The 21,299-nt window shown below is 40.9% G+C and overlaps 2 protein-coding genes across 2 annotated transcripts; both read left to right on the forward strand.

The window, feature by feature from the left end:
- The first annotated feature begins 982 nt into the window (after positions 1–982).
- LOC148683963 (vomeronasal type-2 receptor 26-like) lies at positions 983–6,988 on the forward strand. Its single transcript, XM_088654717.1, has 2 exons — positions 983–1,038; positions 6,130–6,988. The coding sequence occupies exons 1-2, from the start codon at positions 983–985 to the stop codon at positions 6,986–6,988; spliced, it is 915 nt and encodes a 304-aa protein (XP_088510843.1).
- A 2,623-nt stretch (positions 6,989–9,611) lies between these two features.
- LOC148683964 (vomeronasal type-2 receptor 26-like) lies at positions 9,612–20,701 on the forward strand. The gene is made up of 5 exons (XM_088654718.1): positions 9,612–9,727; positions 10,338–10,629; positions 13,284–13,499; positions 16,582–16,708; positions 19,788–20,701. Exons 1-5 carry the CDS (start codon positions 9,612–9,614, stop codon positions 20,699–20,701), a joined length of 1,665 nt encoding a protein of 554 aa, XP_088510844.1.
- The last annotated feature ends 598 nt before the right edge of the window (positions 20,702–21,299 follow it).

Consider the following 21,299-nt stretch of genomic DNA (forward strand, 5'->3'; position numbering starts at 1 on the left):
GCACACACACTTACACCATAGCTCCAATGTAACACACAGTAAAACTACTTTTTATGCACCAACATTATCTTCACTCCTCAAACCCAAATATCATTAATTCATTTTCTTTTTCATGCAAAAAGTCTATAAGAGGTTTCCAATCTTCAGCAAATGTTAACAATGACTTTTCTCTGATTAAACATATCAATTTCACCATCTCATAAAAGTCCAGTAATTCTAACAACCATTCTTTCATTGTTGGTAATGATGAGCCTTTCCATTTTTGTGCCTATAAAAGTCTCACTACCGTAACCCTATACTGGAATAAAGTTTCTTAATCTTTTTCTAATTGCATATCCCTAAATCCCAGCAGGAAGAGTGAAAGTTAACCTTCTCCATATTAGTGTAAGTATTTCTATCCAATTTCTTTTTCGACTTTCTAAAAAAATTATTTATTTATTTAAAAGGGAAAGCTATGAAAGGACAGGAGGCTGATTAATCAATTTTTACAAACCTAAATCACCAATTAAATTACCAGCCGTACAGTATTAGCAAATGTATCTTTCACATCTGGAAACAAAATAGTTCAAACTCATCGCCCTGGGAGATTCCCCAATGCTACTTATATACTACCCGTCAATGGAAATTGCCTGTCAAATCTATCAGGTAACAAGGCACAAAAGGAGCACTTGGCCATAAAATCACTACACCAAAGGTATGCCAGTGGGAAAACAGGTTCATTTAGCTGGCCTCTCAATGCTGTTCTCAGGGTGTGGCAAGTGTTGCATGCTGACTGTTTCTACGGTAGGAGTCACAAATGATTCCTGAGTGCAGGGTGGGGACCACAGGTTGACAAACTATCCCAGAAGGAAGGAGTATGACATGCCCCCCACCAGAGGTGTTATCCATGCCTTAACATCCCATACAACCCCCCCATTAAAATATAATTCCTATAAACACAATTTCTACACAATATTAAGACCACCTATTTTCTTTTTCAGATATGAATAACTGTAACATATGCTCAGAAGAAGAATATCCACACAATAATCAATATATGTGTATTCCCAAGAAATTAGCTTCTTGTCCTTTGAAGAACCTTTGGGAATCAGTTTAGCCTGTTCTGCTCTTTCCTTTTCTTTGATCGCATCCTTAGCCCTGCAAACATTTTTGAAGCACCACACACCCATTGTCAGAGCAAACAGCCAATACCTCACCTACACTATCCTCCTCTCCTTCCTGCTTTCCTTCCTTTCTGCACTGCTATTCATCAGATGGCCTGTAAAAGTTGTTTGTCTCCTCTGACAGATTGCTTTTTGTAGCATCTTCTCGGTGACTCTTACTTGTGTGCTGGCAACAACCACCAGAGTGGTTTCATGGCCTCCAAGCCAGGATTCGGGATGAGGAAGTAGGTGGGGGAGAGACTGATCATTGTTGTTTCCTGGTGCATCTTTACTCAAGCATGCATTTGTACCGTGTGGCTGGCATCCTTACCTCATTCTCAGATATTGACATGAACTCAGTAGTTCAAGAAATTGTACTAGAATGTATGGAGGGATCTGTGACTACTGTGTGCTGGGCTACATGGGCTATGTTGTGGCCTGAGCTAAGCAGCAGGGAACATTTAATAAGACGCAAAGCCTGAAAAGTTTGTGTGTATCCATTGTTTTCAATAGCTTCAAATCTAGACAGCAGAATACTGAGCCATTTCCCTCTCAGCAGCTACAGTGCATAAAGCAGGTTCGCCCCATAGAGGAGAACATGGGTTGTGGAAGGCTTAACAAGACATCCCAGGGTTGGAGAGGCAGGTCAGTTTGGATGGCCACATGTGTGATTGGTGGGTCTGCTGTTGCTGGGGAAATTTGCATATAGCAAATGATTGATTGACAGCCTTACCCTACATATGCTTAGCGAGCAGCTTTCAGGTCCACTTTTGCTGCTCGCAACAAGTCTCCTGCCTGCCCTCCTCTAATTTTAGGCGTTCTTGCATTGACCTTGCTGCGCCTCTCATGGGGACGCCTGTTTTGGATCAGGGGCCTGGTAGGAATTTTGCCACTTGGCTGATTGGCTGGTGCCAGGTGGTTTTTGCCTACTACGCTGCAATAAGTCACAACTTGTAAGGTTGGTGGTTAGGCATTGGTTCAAATTGGTTGGTGGAGGGGTACAGATTTTGGTTGGGCCTGCCCCTCATGGTTGCTGCTGCCTTTAGGGGTATTCCTTTAAAGGAATCCTTGGGCTCTACATGTTTGTCCGTTTATCCCTGTTAGGGGCCAGGGCCACGCATGAGCCTCGGGGAGCATGTGAGGGATGAGGTCAAGGGTGTGGGCCCCTGCCCCGATCTCTCCCAGAGGGTGCTTACCTACTGGCTCCCCTACTAGGCTAGTGGGAGTCAGATCTGTCCCAGGCGGGGAACAGATGGCAAGAACCAGTGCCTAAGCACCCACTCATATTCAGTTGTATTTAAATAAAGTTGTGGCCAAATTAATGCCAAAAACCTTAAACCTAAAATATTGTGTGAAGTGTGAGTTATTTGGGGGATGTCTTGGAACCTCGGCACGCAAATATTTGCACAGGTCTTCTGATTCTTTGAAGTTGAAAAAAAATGTATTAGAAAACCAAACGAAGATGTATCTAAAATTAAAAACATTGTGTATGTATTCACCCTTTGCATTTCACAATATCTTTCTTCAGCCTCTCATTGTTGTGGATTTTTGAGAGGATATTTACTGCTATTGTGGGAGTTAGAGGTGGTCACACTCACATCCACAAGTGCCATGTTGGTGACTGCTCTCATAAAGTATTGAATACAATGTCCCTGTCTTTCTGTTTGTGACTCCAAGTTCTGCCATCCCTACTTAGCTAGCTAAGAAAGAATATTTCAGTTGAAAAAGTGTGACAAACAACTTGCCTTAGTTCTACAGGGACTTCCCATCTTATACTTAGCAATTAACTTCAGAATTATCTTGTCAGAAGAACAGAAATTAATTCTGTTGTTCATTCAAACCCCTGTGGATTTTCGGTGGCCACTAACAAAACAAAGAACGGAGACCACGAAGGATGTCATAAATATACCCAGTACAATTAACAGGTAGGGAGAGGGGCTGGGAACAAGCAAAGCTCCATAGCTTCAGGCCTGTGGGAAACATAAAATGTTCAGATTGGGCAGTTTTAGTTGCAGGTGCTGTAATGATTGTTCTGTTGAAGAACGTAAGAGATTTTGGATGTAGATGGAATATTTTTCCTTGTACTTAGAATGGCAGTTTTAGTCATCTTGCTATTGGTCCTGTTTCCTCAGACAGGATGTACAGATCCCATTGTTCAATGCAGTGTCCATTATCCACAGCATCCAGTTCACATGTATCATCAGAAAGGAGATCTCATCATTGGTGGCATCGCTTATCATGCCAGCGTTGTCACCAGTGAAAGCGACTTCACAGAAGAACCCCTATCAACATTGTCAGAATCGTTTGTGTAAGACCTTAATGGTTGTTCATGTGCCAGATGAGTTCTGTCTTAGTAAAGTGGATGGTGTGAGCAGCTTATGCAGAATGAAAATGTTGCTAGTATGAATGTGCATGAGTGTGTTAAATAACACCTTATTTTTTAAAAATGGAAGGGTTTTTGGTGCTCGTATAGTCCAACTTTGTTCAGTGGTGGAAATTTTGAAACTAAGGCATCCATAACAGAAGCTGTCCAGCCTCAGCTTAAATACCTCCAGCCAAGAGGAGCTCACCACCTCTCAATTTGTTCCTCTCCCAAACAGCTTTTACTGCTTGGTTTCCCCCTTAAGAAACGCCAATAGAGTATTGACTCCTTTGCAGTTTCCACCTGCTATCTGTAAGCCTTTCCCACTGGATCAAGAGCAAAAGCAAAGAAAAGCAAAAAAGGCAGCTCTACCTTCTGTATTATATTATATGCTCTACCTTCTGTATATATTTAAATATATATGTACGGCTATCATGTCTTCCATCAAACTTTTTTTCAGGCTGTGAATAACCAGCTCATTTAACTTTTCAGTGTAGTTCATTTTAGCAAATGATATTGAAAAAGTTACCGTAATCTGTAAGTATTGTTGTGTCTATTACAGCAAGTGGTGCTTCAAGAGATATAACATCTAGATAATGTAATCATTAATTGTTAGACTGATTGAGTAATTAATTAATCAGATATTGTGCATGTGGAATATTGTCATGATACAGAATCTCAAATTAATTCTAGTGTAATGCCTAAGCATTACCAGCACATTGTGGCCATGGACTTCGCAGTAAAGGAGATCAATGAAAATCCTCAGATGTTACCCAATCTCACTTTGGGCTTCCAGATTTATGACAGCTATAACAATGCCAGGAGGACCTATCAGGCAACAATGCTGCTTCTATCAGCACTGGAGACGTTTATCCCGAACTACATTTGTGACAAACTTAAAAATCTGATAGCAGTTATTGGGGGACTGGATTCTGAAATTTCCATGAATATGGCAGCTCTCCTGAATATCTATAAGGTTCCACAGGTAGCTTATGTAAATTGCAACACAATATTTACATATTATATACAACCCTTTTGAAAAAACGCAGCAGAGACTTGTGTACAGGATTATATGAAGTCCTTTTTTTAATGGAAACATTCTATTTCGTAAATGCATTCCAATACATATGAAGGCAATGTGTGTGTGCAACTGCAGACGCTTTCACAGGAATAACTATGATAGGGGTTGAACAGGTGGACAGGAGAAAATAAGTTTTCTATTAAAGGATTCCTCCTTTATCCCTAGTTGTTTTCAATTATTAAGATAAAGGTGTCGATTCTGTTAAGACTTTGGTGCATTGATTTAATTCCTGTCCTTGACCATAATATACAAGATCTAACTTCAGCCTTTTCTAAACTATTGCCTTTTGCTATTCAACCTAGCTACATCACTTTCTCAGAAATGTCACTTTTAACAATAGCGGTGGGGACAAGATTTTCTTTGATGAATATGGGGAGTTAGTGGCTGGATTTGATGTAATCAACTGGATTGTTTCTTCAAACCAATCATTTCACAGAGTGAAATTTGGCAGGGTGGACCCCAACCAAGTGTTCACCATCAATGCAGATGAGATAACATGGTACAGCACGTTTAACCAGGTAAGATCCAACTGTCAGCAATTTCAAAAGACCTCCAGTTTTGAATGAATACCGATGCTCTGTCCTGATGTGTAAAATAAGTTTCATCAGACAGTGATGAAACACTATAATATCTGGAGGCAGGGGATTTCACTGAAAAAGCACAGTGGATGAACTGTTGGAAAAAGGGGATTCCACAAGTTGCTATGATTCCAGAAGTAGCCATCTTGAATTCCAACCTTGGAGAAAGGTGGGCTATAACTAGATCAAACAAATAAATAAACACCTGTTGCTATGTTCTTGCCTTTATTCATGGATAAATGGTTCAGAGAAATTTTATATAGAATTTAATCATATCTCTATTGGTTTAAATATTCATAAGATTCTAATCAGTATCTAAGTCATTTTACATTCAGTCATGCTCCACTGGCAATGTTTCGTTCACGTAGATTTGTTACATTTAGTGCATGGCAAATATCTGAATAAAATATGTTAGTGTGTGAAAACAAAAAGTTTATAAATTTTGAATTATTTATTGAATAAAAGCACATACAGGAAGTAACATAGGGAATCAATATGCAGGTGATGTCAGATATATATATATATATATATATATATATATATATATATATATATATATACACCATGCATTACTGAAAGGAGGTACAGTCAAACCTTGGCTTCTGAACATCTTGGCTGCCGAATGTTTTGGAAGCCAAACACTGAAATCTGGGAAGTGAATGCTTCCGTTTTTGAACCCGCCTCAGAAGTCGAATGGCTTCTGAGCAGCATTTTCGTTTTTTCTTATCCATTGAACTTGCTGAAAGCCCTTTGACCCTCAGTTTTCAAACTTTTCACAAGTCAAACAGACTTCCAGAATGGTTAAAATTTGAAAACCAGGGTTCCACTGTATCACTTAGGAAAATCAGAACATTATGGGGTCTTTTTCTTAACTCACTATTCTCAGCAATATTATTGTGTTCTCTCATTTGTGCCATAGTTTCAGCCTCTTTCTTTATGTAATGAGAGGTGCCACCCTGGCTTTAGGGTGTGTATTCCCAAGGATGTAAGCTTTTTGACTTATGGAGAACCTTTGGGGATCATTTTAGCCTGTTTCGCCCTTTCTTTTTCTTTCATCACAGCTCTGGTCCTGGGAACATTTTTGAAGCATCACAACACACCCATTGTCAAAGCCAACAACCGGGACCTCACCTACACTCTTCTCATCTCCCTCCTGCTCTGCTTCCTTTCTGCACTGCTGTTCATCGGCCGACCTGAAAGAGCATTCTGTCTCCTTCAACAGACTGCTTTTGGCATCATCTTCTCAGTGGCCATTTCTTGTATACTGGCAAAAACTTTCACAGTAGTTCTGGCTTTCATGGCCACCAAACCAGGATCCAGGATGAGGAAGTGGGTGGGGAAGAGAATGACAAATGCCATTGTGGTTTCCTGTTCCCTTATTCAAATAGGTGTCTGTACTGCTTGGCTGGGATCTTCACCCCCATTCCCTGATGTTGACATGCACTCAATGGCTAAGGAAGTTCTGCTAGAATGTAATGAGGGATCTGTGACTATGTTCTACTGTGTCCTGGGCTACATGGGCTTCCTGGCTCTTGTCAGCTTCACTGTGGCTTTCCTTGCTAGGAAATTACCTGACAGTTTCAATGAAGCCAAGTTCATCACTTTCAGCATGCTGGTCTTTTGCAGTGTTTGGGTATCTTTTGTTCCAACCTACCTCAGTAGCAAGGGAAAATATATGGTAGCTGTGGAGATCTTCTCTATCTTAGCCTCTAGTGCTGGTCTTCTGACTTGCATTTTTGCCCCGAAATGCTACATTATTGTGTTGCGGCCTGAGCTAAACAACAGGGAACATTTAATAAGAAATAAAGGAAGCCTGCCAGAATAAGGAATTTATCTGGTCAATGTTTTTGCCAGTTGAATGTATGGGAAAATAGTGGTCCACAGTTGAGATGCTTTTGATGTACGCAGGTGTAGGCCTATAGGTGTGAGCCTCTGCTTTTCAGGTACAAAACTGTGAGAAATGAGCCATTTCAGTATAGGGTTACCCACAACCACTTCAAATTTGGTGATGACCTGTTCCTCCAGATCAGCGGCACAGCAATGGGCACCCGCATGGCCCCACAGTATGCCAACATCTTCATGGCGGATTTAGAACAACGTTTCCTAAACTCCTACCCACTCAAACCTCTCTTGTACCTGTGATACATTGACGATATTTTTATTATCTGGACACATGTTCAACAGACCCTAGACACCTTCCACCAGACATTCAATGAATTTCACCCCACCATCAACCTAACAATGAACCGATCTGTGCAAGAAATACACTTTTTGGACACTACTATAAAAATACAGGATGGTCGTATAGGCACCACCTTATACCGAAAACCAACTGACTGACAAACATATCTACATTCTTCTAGCTACCATCCCAAACATACCAAACAATCCATTGTATACAGCCAGGCCCTACGTTACAGCCGCATATGTTCCAACTCTACAGAGAGAGACTCTCACCTAAGAGATCTACAGCAAACCTTTTTAGAACTAAAATATCCACCCGATGAAGTTAAACAACAGATCAACAGAGCCAGACTGATACCCAGAGACAACTTGCTGCAAGACAGACCCAAAAGAGAAAATAACAGAACACCACTAGTCATCACATACAGCTCCCAAGCTAAAACAGTACAGCGCATCATCAGAGATCTACAACCTCTCCTAGACAATGACAGTTCTCTTTCTCAAGCTCTGGGAGGAAGACCTTTCATTGCCTACAGACAGCCACCCAATCTTAAACAACTCCTCACCCACAATAATACCACCACCAGACTTAACATGGACGCTGGTACCAGAGCCTGCAAGAATCCCAGATGCCAACTTTGCTGCCACATACACCCAGACAACACCATCACTGGCCCCAACAACATCAAACATACCATCTCAGGACTATTTAATTGCTCATCTTCTAACATTGTGCATGCCATCAAATGCCAACAGTGCCCTTCAGCTCTCTATATTGGACAAACAGGCCAAACCCTACGCCAAAGGATAAATGGACATAAATCTGACATCAGGAATCACAAGACAGAGAAACCAGTAGGAGATCTCAAAGTAGCTGTTTTAATACAGAAAATTTTCAGAAACAGACAGGAAAGAGAAGTTGCTGAATTGCAACTCATTACTAAGCTTAAAACCATGGAGACACCTGGTATGAACAGAGACATAGGATTCTTATCTCATTATACATGATCAAGCTTTCTTTAGCACCTCAGCCCTTGCTTTTTCCTGCAAGACCAATTGCAGTCATTAACAGTCGTTAACAGTCATCAACAGGTTTACCACTCCTATCAGCCCATCACCCATTCCCATCACCCCCCCCATCCTCTGACTATACATAAGGGTCTGGTGACTTCTGTTTCAGTGTATCTGAAGAAGTGTGCATGCACACGAAAGCTCATTCCTATGACAAACTTAGTTGGTCTCTAAGGTGCTACTGGAAGGATTTTTTATTTTTATTTTGGCAGTTGTCTGTGTCTCAGTTGTGGTGTCTCAAATAACAACTGACACCAATGCTTCTATTCTAATAAGTCTTTATTTAGAAGCATAAAGTAACAGAAAAAACAAATGAAGCTAGCTGCATGTCTGCAGCTCTTATCTCTCTTACAGAAACAAAAACTAACTCCCTCAGACTCATGCTCCTACATAGTCAGACTGGGACAGAACCTGAGAACAAAGGAGAAAATGCCCGGATAATATGGGCAGTCACACAGGGAATAAGAACACCCACAGGAGTGTTTAACTCTGTCCTGTCTAGAATCCCAACATCCTACACCATACAAACTCCCATGAGCCCTGCTCTGGCACTGGGGCTGTGGTGTGCAAAAGCACAATGGCACACACAAGTGCCATGTTGGTGACGCTTATCATAAAGCATTGAATACAATGGCCCTATCTTGGTGTCAGTGACTCCAAGTCCTGCCATCCCTTCTTAGCTAGTTAAGAAAGAATATTTCAATTCAAAATGTGTGACAAACAAACTTTCCTAGATCTACAGGGACTCCCCCCACCTTAAAATTAGCAATTAACTTCGCAATGACCATGTCAAAAGGGAGAAAATAATTCTGTTATTCATTCAAACCCCTGTAGATTCCCCCCCCCCCCCCGCCTCCAGTGGCCACTAGCAAAACAAAGAACAAAGAGCATGAAGGATGTCATAAATATACCCAGTACAATTCAGAGATAGGGAGAGGGATTGGGAACAGGCAAAGCTCCACAGCTTCAGGCCTCTGGGAAATATAAAATTTTCAGTTCGGGCAGTTTTAGTTGCAGCTGCTGTAATGATTGTTCTGTTGAAGAACGTAAGAGATTTTGGATGTAGATGGAATATCTTCCTTATATTTAGAATGGCAGTCTTAGTCATCTTGTTATTGGTCCTGTTTCCTCAGACAGGAGGGGCAGATCCCATTGTTCAATGCAGTGTCCATTATCCACAACATCCAGTTCACATGTATCATCAGAAAGGAGATCTCATCATTGGTGGCATCGCTTATCATGCCAGCGTTGTCACCAGTGAAAGCGACTTCACAGAAGAACCCCTACCAACATTGTCAGAATCGTTTGTGTAAGACCTTAATGGTTGTTTATGTGCCAGAAAATGTTGCTGTATGAATGTGCATGAGTGTGTTAAATAACACCTTATTTTAAAAAATGGTAGGGTTATTGGTGCTTGTATAGTCCAACTTTGTTCAGTGGAGGAAATCTTGAAACTAAGGCATCCATAACAGAAGCTGTCCAGCTTCAGATTAAATACCTCCAGCCAAGAGCAGCTCACCCCCTCCCAGTCTGTTCCTATCCCAAACAGCTTTTTCTGCTTGGTTCCCCCCCCCCCAAGATTAGCCAATATCTACCCCACCTTCTGTATTACAGGTTTTCAAATATTTAAAGCTGGCTATCATGTCTTCCATCAAACTTTTTTTCAGGCTGTGAATAACCAGCTCATTGAACTTTTCAGTGTAGTTCATTTTAACAATATTAAAAAGGTTCCATAGTCTGAAAGTATTGTTATGTCATGAATGTGGTAACTGGTAGTGCTTATCTACAAATGGTGCTTCAAAAAATATAACATGTAGATAATGTAATCATTAATTGTTAGACGGATTAAGTAATTGATTAATCAGATACTGAGCACATGTGGAATATCGGCGTGATACAGAATCTCAAATTAATTCTAGTGTAATACCTAAGCATTACCAGCACATTGTGGCCATGGACTTCGCAGTAAAGGAGATCAATGAAAATCCTCAGATGTTACCCAACCTCACTCTGGGCTTCCACATTTATGACAGCTATAACAATGCCAGGAGGACCTATCAGGCCACAATGCTGCTTCTATCAGCACTGGAGAGATTTATCCCAAACTACATTTGTGATAAACTGAAAAATCTGATAGCAGTTATTGGGGGACTGGATTCTGAAATTTCCATGAATATGGCAACTCTCCTGAATATCTATAAGGTTCCACAGGTAGGGCAGTTCTCTCTCTCTCTCTCTCTCTCTCTCTCTCTCTCTCTCTCTCTCTCTGTGTGTGTGTGTGTGTGTGTGTGTGTGTAGTATGGGAGTTCACACTTTCTTGAATCCTCCACATTTCGTACAGTGAAATTCAAAGACATCAATGTTTCCCCTACAAATAATGAGACAGAATTTTGGAAGAATATTTTATATTTTATAAGTTGGCTGTTACTTTTATTCTTTTATGATACTCTAGTTACTGATGTTTGTTTTGTGTTATACTCTAGTTACTGATGTTTGTTTTGTGTTTGTTTTGTGAAGTACGCTATTGTCATTTCCCCCCTCCCCATTCTCCCTCCAGCTCATATATGGCTCCATTCCACTGATGAGTGATAAAACTCTAGGCCTTTCCTTCTACCAGATGGTCCCTAAGGAAACCCTTCAATATGCTGGGATTCTCTCTTTGCTACTACATTTCAGGTGGACATGGATTGGGGTCTTCATAATGAACAATGAAAGTGGTGAAAGATTTTTACAAACTGTATCACCAATGTTTTCCCATAGTGGAGTTTGCTTTTCCTTCATACAAAGAGTCCCCATGTTGACTTCTATTGATGAAATTAATGAAATACTTGAAGAAGGTGCAAAAATGCATAATGAAGTCAGGAAGAGTACAGCCAATGTGGTTGTTTTTAATGGAGAATCTGTTTCCATGGTTTTTTTGAGATGGCTTCCATATTTTGCACAACATCCACCAAGTCTACCAAAAGGAATAGTGTGGATAACAACAGCTGAAATGGAGCTCACGTCACAGGTCTATCAAAAGGATTGGGATACCCAAATATTCCATGGTGTCCTGTCCTTCACAATCCACTCCAATGACTTGCCAAAATTCAAATCATTTGCTGAGAGCCAAAGTCCTTCCAGTGCAAAAACAAATGGTTTTATCAGGGACTTCTGGCAACAGGCCTTTGGCTGTGTATTCCCAAATCCAGATGTGGAAAATGTGGAGGAGGATATTTGCACTGGGGAGGAGAACCTGGACATCCTTCCTGCAACTTTTTTTGAAACGAGCATGTCTGGCCACAGCTACAGCATCTACAATGCTGTTTATGCTGCTGCTCATGCTTTACATCACACACTGTCATCTAGACTCAAACACAGAGCGATGGAAAGTAGAGAGGGACTGAATTGGCAAAATCAACAGTTGTGGCAGGTAACAGAATCAACATATTCAAGTCGCAGAGAAGCACAACCGTGGTACAGTATGCCACAATCTGTATAATAAAACTGCCTCCCCCGAACTCTTCCAGTGCTCATCTTTCAATCTTTCTTCATGTTTGATCAACTAGAGTTGAAATAATAGCCTATCTGTCTACTCTGATTCACTCCTTTTTGTCAGTGTACTTACAGTAAGTGCATAAACAATGTACACTATTGCACTTTTACTGATCAGTGTAGGGTATTCTTCTGTGATCTCTGGGTATATTAACATGAGGTATGTAGGCTTTATCTTCCAGGGTTGGGTGTATCAGACTTTTTGGGTCTAATAAAGAGCTACGGTCTTGCTCATGGGAAGTAAACATGATGCCCTCCATATATTGTTGGATTACAACTCCTATCATGTGTAACTATTGACTATACTATCTGGGGTGATGAGAGTTGTAGTCTAACAGTATCTGGAAGTGAATACCACATTGGCTAGTATTGGTCTAACTTGTGCTATCTTCACTGTCAAGCTCTGCATAAACTTAATCCAGTATTTTTTTCTTCACTCTGGCATGAAGGAAGGGCTATTTTGAATCCTGCTGATCCTGCTGATATTTTGCTGTTTATGTACAGGATTATATGAAGTCCTTTTTAATTAAACATTCTGTTTCATGAATGCATTTTAATACATAAAAAGCCAATGTTTTTGCAACTGTGGAAAAATAATGAATAGTATATTCCATTGGGCTGTAACCTTCATAGTAGCAAGTGGATTAACATTACAATCATACTCACATTTACCTACAAAATAAACCCCTTGAATTAAATAGGTTTTACTTCTGGGTAGGATTAGGATTATAACATCTGGCAACAATTTACGCATACACAGAGTCAACAAACAACACTTCAGAAAAAAAGGGAGAAAAGCAATGAAACCCCCGTTGGGACAGAAATTGTACATTGATGGATATGGAGATTATGTAAATTGCAACTCAATATTTACATATTATGTACAAACCTTTTAAAAAAAATGCAGTAGAGAATTAAGGACAAAAGCTTTCACAGGAAAAACTATGATAGGGGTTGAACAGGTGAACAGGAGGAAATTTGCTTGCTATTAAAGGATTCCCCTTATATCCCTAGCTGTGTTGTCAGTAAGATAAAGGTGTCTATTCTATTAAGACTTTGGTGCATTGATTTAATTCTTGTGGGGGTTTTTTGTAGTCTTTTCTGACTAGAAAACCAAAGACATTAGACCAGGCGTCCCCAAACTGCGACCCTCCAGATGTTTTGGCCTACAACTCCCAGGATCACTAGCTAACAGGACTAGTGATGGGAAGATGGGAATTGTAGTCCAAAACATCTGGAGGGCCGAAGTTTGGGGATGCCTGCATTTAACCTTAATATGCAAGATCTAACTTCAGCCTTTCCAAACTATTGCTTTTTGCTATTCAACCTAGCTACATCACTTTCTCAGAAATGTCACTTTTAACAACAGTTGTGGAGACAAGATTTTCTTGGATGAGTATGGGGAGTTAGTGGCTGGATTTGATGTAATCAACTGGATTGTTTCTTCAAACCAATCATTTCACAGAGTGAAAGTTGGCAGAGTGGATCCCAACCAAGTGTTCACCATCAATGCAGATGAGATAACATGGTACAGCACGTTTAACCAGGTAAGATCCAACTGTCAGCAGTTTGAAAAGATTTCTAGTTTTGAGTGAATACTGATGCTCTGTCCTGATGTGTAAAATAAGTTTCATCAGACAGTGATGAAACACTATAATATCTGGAGGCAGGGGATTTCACTGAAAAAGCATAGTGGATGAACTGTTGGAAAAATGGGATTCCACAAGTGGCTATGATTCGACAAGTAGCCATCTTGAATTCAAACCTGGGAGAAAGGTGGGCTATAACTAGATCAAACAAACAAACAAACAAATATTGCTATATTCCTGCCTTTATTCATGGAGAAATGGTTCAGAGAAAGTTTTATATACAATTTAATCATATCTCTATTGGTTTAAATACTCACAAGATTCTAATCTAAGTCATTTTACATTCAGTCATGCTCTACTGGAAATGTTTAGTTCAAGCAGAAGTGTTACATTTAGTGCATGGCAAATATCTGAATAAAATATGTTCGTGTGTGAAAACCAAAGGTTAGTTATCTGTTGAATAAAAGCACATACAGTAAGTAGCATAGGGAATCAATATGCAGGTGATGTCATTCATATATATACAGTGGTACCTCGGGTTACAGATGCTTCAGGTTACAGATGCTTCAGGTTACAGACTCTGCTAACCCAGAAATAGTACCTCGGGTTAAGAACTGTACCTCAAGATGAGAACAGAAATCGTGTGTGGACAGCAGGAGGCCCCATTAGCTAAAGTGGTACCTCCGGAACGAATTAAGTTCTTAACCTGAGGTACCACCGTGTGTGTGTGTGTGTGTTCGTGTACACACACACAGACACACACACAGACACACACCCATACATTACTGAAAGGAGATACAGTCAAACTTCAGTTTCCGAACATCTTGGCTGCCGAATGTCTGTTTTGTTTTGTTTTCAAATAATTTTTATTCGTTTTCCAATATTGCCGAAATACAAAAACAACATTACAAAACCAAAAACACAAAAAGACAACAAAAAACAAAAACAAAACATAAAAAAGAAAAACATCATTTGTTACACTTTTACTTAACATTGCTGACTTCCTCGATTCCCCTCTCACTGGGTCCATTTTAGAATTCCATTTAAGCAATTTCCATCTTATATCTTAATTCAATCTAATATCTTTTATCATTATCTTTCAATTATTCTATTCTAAAAACATCAACTAAATTCCACCAATAATTAATCAATCCCAATCAAAAATTTATTTCCCATCATTCAATCTTCTATTTCTCCATTTAGCCTAAATTTTATTACCAAAGAATTCCCATAAATTCAAATAATAATTCTTATATGATAATGACATTTAACACTTAAGACTAATACAACCCCCCTTTCCCTGGGCTCAGGGTCTCCCAGATGTTTCAGCAAGTTCCATAAGTCATTCCAGTTTCGGACCATTCAAATCCATCAATAAAAATTACATCCATTAATATCCCACTCCCACTCTGTCCCATCCTACCCACCATTCTTCCTTAATCCTCCCCTGCTGCCTCCCCAATTCTTTAAATATTGTAGCACAAAACCATCCAGTTATATTTCCACTTTCCAGCCCTGTCTCAGTTCCCCCCCTCTTAATTCTGGCCCCAGTATGGATCCTGCCCTCCCTCTCTCACTGGGAGGACATTATTCCATACTGGTTCTTCTGTGAGGACTCCTTGAATCAAACAGGTGTCCTGTTCCCCCCCCCCTCTCACTGGGGGAACAATAATCCATGCATCTTTCTCTTCTTCTTTAAATTCAATTGCATTGTCCATGACTGATAATTGTTCATTTTGCTTCTCTTCATTCTCTGTTGAAATTAATCCTTTTTCACTTCCCTTATAATACTGAATTTTTTCACTCATTTCACATGTCAGTATATTATTTTGCTTCAAATCTTTTTTTAAGATACAAAAGCTGTTCCAAAAGTTCTTTCTGAAAGACCAAGGACTCAGATGACTCAGATGATGACTACAGACATCCTGATTGTCTCAGATGGAAAAAGAGCAGATTACAAAGCAATTCGTGTTTCAAAACCAATTTTATGTCCGATCTGGTTATTAATCTCATTTTTAGTTCTTCTTCATATCTTTTAAAAATCATGTGTCCATTCATGAAAAGAGCATATGTCAAACTTCTTGTCCACAGCCTTAAATTTTGCACTCTCTTTAAAGTTAACAGTTCTCAGCCTCAGAGAGGTAAACAAATTCCTTCCTATTGTGATGTCACAATGGCAGATCGCTAATCCCTCCAGGGACCCGAAACCAGTTTCCAGGGTCCCCCCCCCATCCAAATTAAAAAGTTCTCCCCTTTACCCTGCCTCCTTTCACTTATTCCGGCTAAAGGGAAGTTAACTGCGTCTCAGTTCTCTGAATGGGGGAGACCGGCTTCCTTTTTAAATCTCCTCCCGTGACCAGATTTTTACTAATTTCTTCTTTAATCCAATTATTCCGGTACTCAAGGTCTTTAAAGTGCCTTCTTTTTTCCCTTTTTTTTTGGGGGGGGGGAGAACCGATCGCTGTTGCCTGGCAGGTTTGCTGCTTTGGGTCTTCAAGGTAGCTTTGTTCTGCTGCACCACAATTAGCTACGACCCCCTGCTCTCTTGTCGCCGAAAAAATAGGCAAAACAAGGAAGGGGGGACTCACTTCTGGCGTCTGCCGGATCCACACCCCCAAAATGCTCAATTTGGGGTTTCTTCTGGGGGGCCGCTATGCTGAAGCAGTCCCCCGCCCCTTCTTCGAAGGCACCGCGTTTCCTCAGCTGAGGAAAACGGCGCCCGCCATTGCTCCTGGCTGCCGAATGTTTTGGAAGCCAAACACTGAAATCCCAGAAGTGAATGCTTCTGTTTTTGAACGCGCCTCGGAAGTCGAACGGCTTCTGAGGAGCGTTTTTCATTTTTTCTTATTCATTGAACTTGCTGACAGCCCTTTGACCCTCAGTTTTCAAACCTTTAACAAGTTGAACAGACTTCCGGAATGGATTAAATTTGAAAACCAAGGTTCCACTGTATCACTTAGGAAAATCAGAATATTTTGGGGTCTTTTTCTTAACTCACTATTCTCAGCATTATTATTGTGCTCTCTCATTTGTGCCGTAGTTTCAGCCTCTTTCTTTATGTAATGAGAGGTGCCACCCTGGCTTTAGGAAGAAATTGAAAGAGGGAGAGCCATTTTGCTGTTATGATTGCATCCCATGTCCACAAGGGAAGATTTCAGATCAGGAGGGTAAGTATTATGTGTATATTGTACATCATTGTGAAATAGAAGGGGTCACCCTCAAAGAGACAGGGATGTGCCTGTACATTTAGGACTTTATCAGGATTGCTTTTCTTCAATTTCCAAATGTGGAAAATTGAAATGTTTGTTAAGTGTGGCCTGGAACAAGCTGCTGAAGAAGAAACAATCAGGTGTATGTGATCATTTGCCTCAGGTTATTCAAAGCAGGTTCTGCTAATAAAGTACAATGGCTTCTGAGTAGTGATGGGCAGTTCTGGTGATAACATAGCAGAAAAGATAACTTTCAGGGGTAAGATTGAGCTTTGCTTTCAGAGGTAAGATTGAGCTTTGTGTGACCAGGCGGCAACAGCCCCAGCCCCCAGGGATCATAAGGAAGGAATAAAGACTCTGACAACGTGATATGGAATTAAAATTAGGCCACAACTTTATTAAACTTCTGAATGTGGGAAGACCTTGGCTTAGGCCTCGGGCGTGTCTCCCCCTCAGCCCCCCAGCTGGGGGAAACGGGCTCATCAGGGTAAATGGAATATGGGGGTGCTCTGCGAGATATAAGTGTAGCAGGCAGCCAAGCCCATATCCGCACACACAGGGTAGTTCACTGATGACCTTTCAAAATAAAAAAAATCCTTCCAATAGAAAGCTCATACCAATGACAAACTTAGTTGGTCTCTAAGGTGCTACTAGAAGGAATTTATTTTAATGATGACCTTTCGGTGTATTGCCACTGACATCCATATATATAACCCCTTTAAGAGGGGGACCCTGGAATCACCGCTGCAGGGGAGTGAGTCACCCCCCAACAGAGGGAAGAAAAGACGAAAGGATTCTACCCAAGGCTCTAACTGCCAAAGTTGTTACAAATTGCTACAGGGAAGACAAAACCTGCTAATGCAGGGGAAAAAAATTCCCGGTCCTTCAACAGCAACCAGTCAGAGACCGTAGCACCGCCCACTAAACAGGAAGAAAAAGTTAACATGCAAGCAAGAAACATTAAACAAAGGGGGTGGGGGTAGGGAGGGTGAATTGCCAGAGCCGACTCCCTGCCTATTGTCAGCTCCACCCCCTATTTATAAATGGGGCTGGCCCCACCTCCCAGCAAGAAACTTGATTACTGAGGCTGGGGTGAACCTCCAAAATTAACACTGAGAGGCAAGCCAGCCCCTGCGAACTGTAGCACCAAGCAAGCACGATCCCGCAAAGGGCACCCACAGTGTAAAGTGTGACTGCTCATTACATACACACTGAGGTCTCAAACATAGTTTTCTCATTTTCATTCAGGTTCTGCTAATAAAATACAATGGCTTCTGAGTAGTGATGGGCAGTTCTGGTGATAGCATAGCAGAAAAGATAACTTTCAGGGGTAAGATTGAGCTTTACCCTCACACTGATGACTGAAACACAGTTTTTTCTCATTTTCATCTGTGGTTACTGCCACACTAAAAAAGCAGTAGGAAAGGTGTGTGCTTAATAAATGTAGGCTTTTATTAAGTTGATCCTTAATTACTATGGCTGTGAACCCCACCACCCCTAATCTGCCCTTTTGGTCCAATCAGGGACCCCAGTCAGGATGGTCTACTCTGGGGCAGCTCAAGTATCACTGGATCCATCCTAAATTAGTTTGGTGAGAGACTAATGTTTAATTAAACCTACAGCAGATGGAGGGGGGCCTCTTCATCATGGTCCTCCATTTGCCGTAAGCAGTTTAGTCATGCTGGCCACATGGCCTGGAAAGGTGTCTGTGAACAAAAACCGGCTCCCTCGGCCTGAAAGCAAGATGAGCACCGCAACCCCATAGTTGACTAGACTTAACCATCCAGGAGTCCTTTACCTTTACCTTACCTTAATGTTATAACATAGCTATGGTTCCCCATGAATGTTCTATGTGAAAGTCTTCATTAATTCCATACTTTTGTAAGGTGATTAAAGTTTATAAATGTATATACAAGGTTCTACTTTCAATGATTCTAGATTCAGGTAGGTAGCCATGTTGGTCTGATGCAGTTGAAATAAAAAAAAGTAGTCCAATAGCACCTTAGAAACCAACTACAGGTAAGTTTGTTCTACATATAAGATTTCGTGTGCATGCACACAAAAGCTTATACTTAGAACATACTTAGATGGTCTCTAAGGTGCTACTGGACTACTTTTTAATTTTTTTATTTCGACTACTTTCAATGAGTAGATAAAAAAGGAGGTTTTGTGTCTCATGATCAAATGCTATTAAGTTTAGGCCTCACAAGGTCTCTTAGCCCAGGACCTTCTGTTGTTTTAACCTGGACCTGGACCTATCTTCTATGGTACTGTTACAGCAGTGCCTTTCCTGCAGGCAGCAGCTCCCTTTGCAATCAGCTCCCACACCCCACAGAATGATTGCATGCCCTCAACAGCTGTTGAGCAGAACTATCACTTCTGCAGGGCATCAGGCAGGTAGGAGTGTCAGGCAACATCAGGCTCCTCTTTCAACCTAACTTGTCCAAGGTCCAAATCCCTCTCAAAGTGCCCAATTTGGCTCAGTCCTTGAACCTCAGCCAAATCCAGAACACAATCATATTAATGATAACAATGTAGCTGAGTTTTTGAAGAATGCTTGGATCCTACAGTGGTTGTGGAACGAAGAGTCCAATCCTTTATTATCACAGGGCTCCAGAACTGTATAATTTTTTATTATTTCATCATCTATCTATGTCTCATACATATGTACAGTTCCAGAAACTTAAGAAAGTTGATACCCCACTAGAGGTGGATGTCCAAAAATGATATTCTATCAATTTATGTACATGTGAAAATTTGAGCATTTGGATAAGATGGAAATTAGAGTTATATTAGTGCAGTGGTTAGAATGTCAGTTTTCGACATGGAAGACACAAGGTTTACATCCTTATTAAGCAGCAGTTGAATTAGGCATACTTTCTATCCATCATTTTTATTAAGAGACCATTCCTTACAGATAATATTTATGATCCCAAGCTTTAAATTAATTTTCATCAGACCAGGCATAAAACTTCCAAAAAACTGCATTACCATTAATACTCCAAGCAAATATCACAATACATATTTCTTTTTAAAGATATGAATGACTGCAATCAATGTTCAGAAGAAGAATATCCAAACAATAATCGGGATGTGTGTATTCCCAAGGATGTAAGCTTTTTGACTTATGGAGAACCTTTGGGGATCATATTAGCCTGTTTTGCCCTTTCTTTTTCTTTCATCACAGCTCTGGTCCTGGGAACATTTTTGAAGCATCACAACACACCCATTGTCAAAGCCAACAACCGGGACCTCACCTACACTCTTCTCACCTCCCTCCTGCTCTGCTTCCTTTCTGCACTGCTGTTCATCGGCCAACCTGAAAGAGCATTCTGTCTCCTTCAACAGACTGCTTTTGGCATCATCTTCTCAGTGGCTATTTCTTGTATACTGGCAAAAACTTTCACAGTAGTTGTGGCTTTCATGGCCACCAAACCAGGATCCAGGATGAGGAAGTGGGTGGGGAAGAGAATGACCAATGCCATTGTGGTTTCCTGTTCCCTTATTCAAATAGGTGTCTGTACTGCTTGGCTGGGATCTTCACCCCCATTCCCTGATGTTGACACGCACTCAATGGCTAAGGAAATTGTTCTAGAATGTAATGAGGGGTCTGTGACTATGTTTTACTGTGTCCTGGGCTACATGGGCTTCCTGGCTCTTGTCAGCTTCACTGTGGCTTTCCTTGCCAGGAAGTTACCTGACAGTTTCAATGAAGCCAAGTTCATCACTTTCAGCATGCTGGTTTTTTGCAGTGTTTGGGTATCTTTTGTTCCAACCTACCTCAGTAGCAAGGGAAAATATATGGTAGCTGTGGAGATCTTCTCTATCTTAGCCTCTAGTGCTGGTCTTCTGACTTGCATTTTCGCCCCGAAATGCTACATTATTGTGTTGCGGCCTGAGCTGAACAACAGGGAACATTTAATAAGAAATAAAGGAAGCCTGCCAGAATAAGGAATTTATCTTGCCAATGTTTCGCCAGTTGCATGTATGGAAAAATAGTGGTCCACAGCTGGGATGCTATGTCTGACAAGGCACTGTTTGTAACCCACTGTAAATCATAGAGTAATTCTTGGTTTTATCTCTGGTTAGTCTGCAAAGAGCGACCCACAAAACTCTGCTGGGAAATATGTTAAACTAAGTTACGTTTAGCTAAGTGCTGTGCAGCAGCTGAATGACCAGAGAGGAGCTATATAAAGAATGTGTGCACTTTCACTTGAGTGCGGACAAGCCCTGTATGCTTTTAGCTGGGGCATGGGGAACTAGCAGGCTGCTTTGCTGTAAGCCAACATCTTTCTTCAATAAAGCACTAGATCATTCTGGTGTTTTGGGCTTCTCCCTTTGAACTCCTACACCATAAAAACTCCCACGAGCCCTGCTCTGGCTCTGGGGCTGTTGTGTGCGACAGCACACTGGCACACACAAGTGCCATGTTGGTGACGCTTTTCATAAAGCACTGAATACAATGTCCATAGCTTGGTGTCAGTGACTCCAAGTCCTGCCATCCCTTCTTAGTTAGTTAAGAAAGAATATTTCAGTTCAAAATGTGTGA

This window comes from Zootoca vivipara, chromosome 12 (assembly GCF_965207765.1).
Source record: "Zootoca vivipara chromosome 12, rZooViv2.hap1.1, whole genome shotgun sequence".
NCBI classification, from domain to species: domain Eukaryota; kingdom Metazoa; phylum Chordata; class Lepidosauria; order Squamata; family Lacertidae; genus Zootoca; species Zootoca vivipara.

Excerpts from the sequence above, each read along its gene's own strand:
- LOC148683964 (XM_088654718.1), top strand. The coding sequence starts at position 9,612 with ATGTATCATCAGAAAGGAGATCTCATCATTGGTGGCATCGCTTATCAT. Across the intron at positions 13,500-16,581 it reads GGTACAGCACGTTTAACCAG|TTTCAGCCTCTTTCTTTATG; the intron begins GTAAGATCCAAC and ends TTTGTGCCGTAG. Across the intron at positions 16,709-19,787 it reads GAAGATTTCAGATCAGGAGG|ATATGAATGACTGCAATCAA; the intron begins GTAAGTATTATG and ends TTCTTTTTAAAG.
- LOC148683963 (XM_088654717.1), top strand. The coding sequence starts at position 983 with ATGAATAACTGTAACATATGCTCAGAAGAAGAATATCCACACAATAAT. Across the intron at positions 1,039-6,129 it reads CCACACAATAATCAATATAT|GGTGTGTATTCCCAAGGATG; the intron begins GTGTATTCCCAA and ends CCCTGGCTTTAG.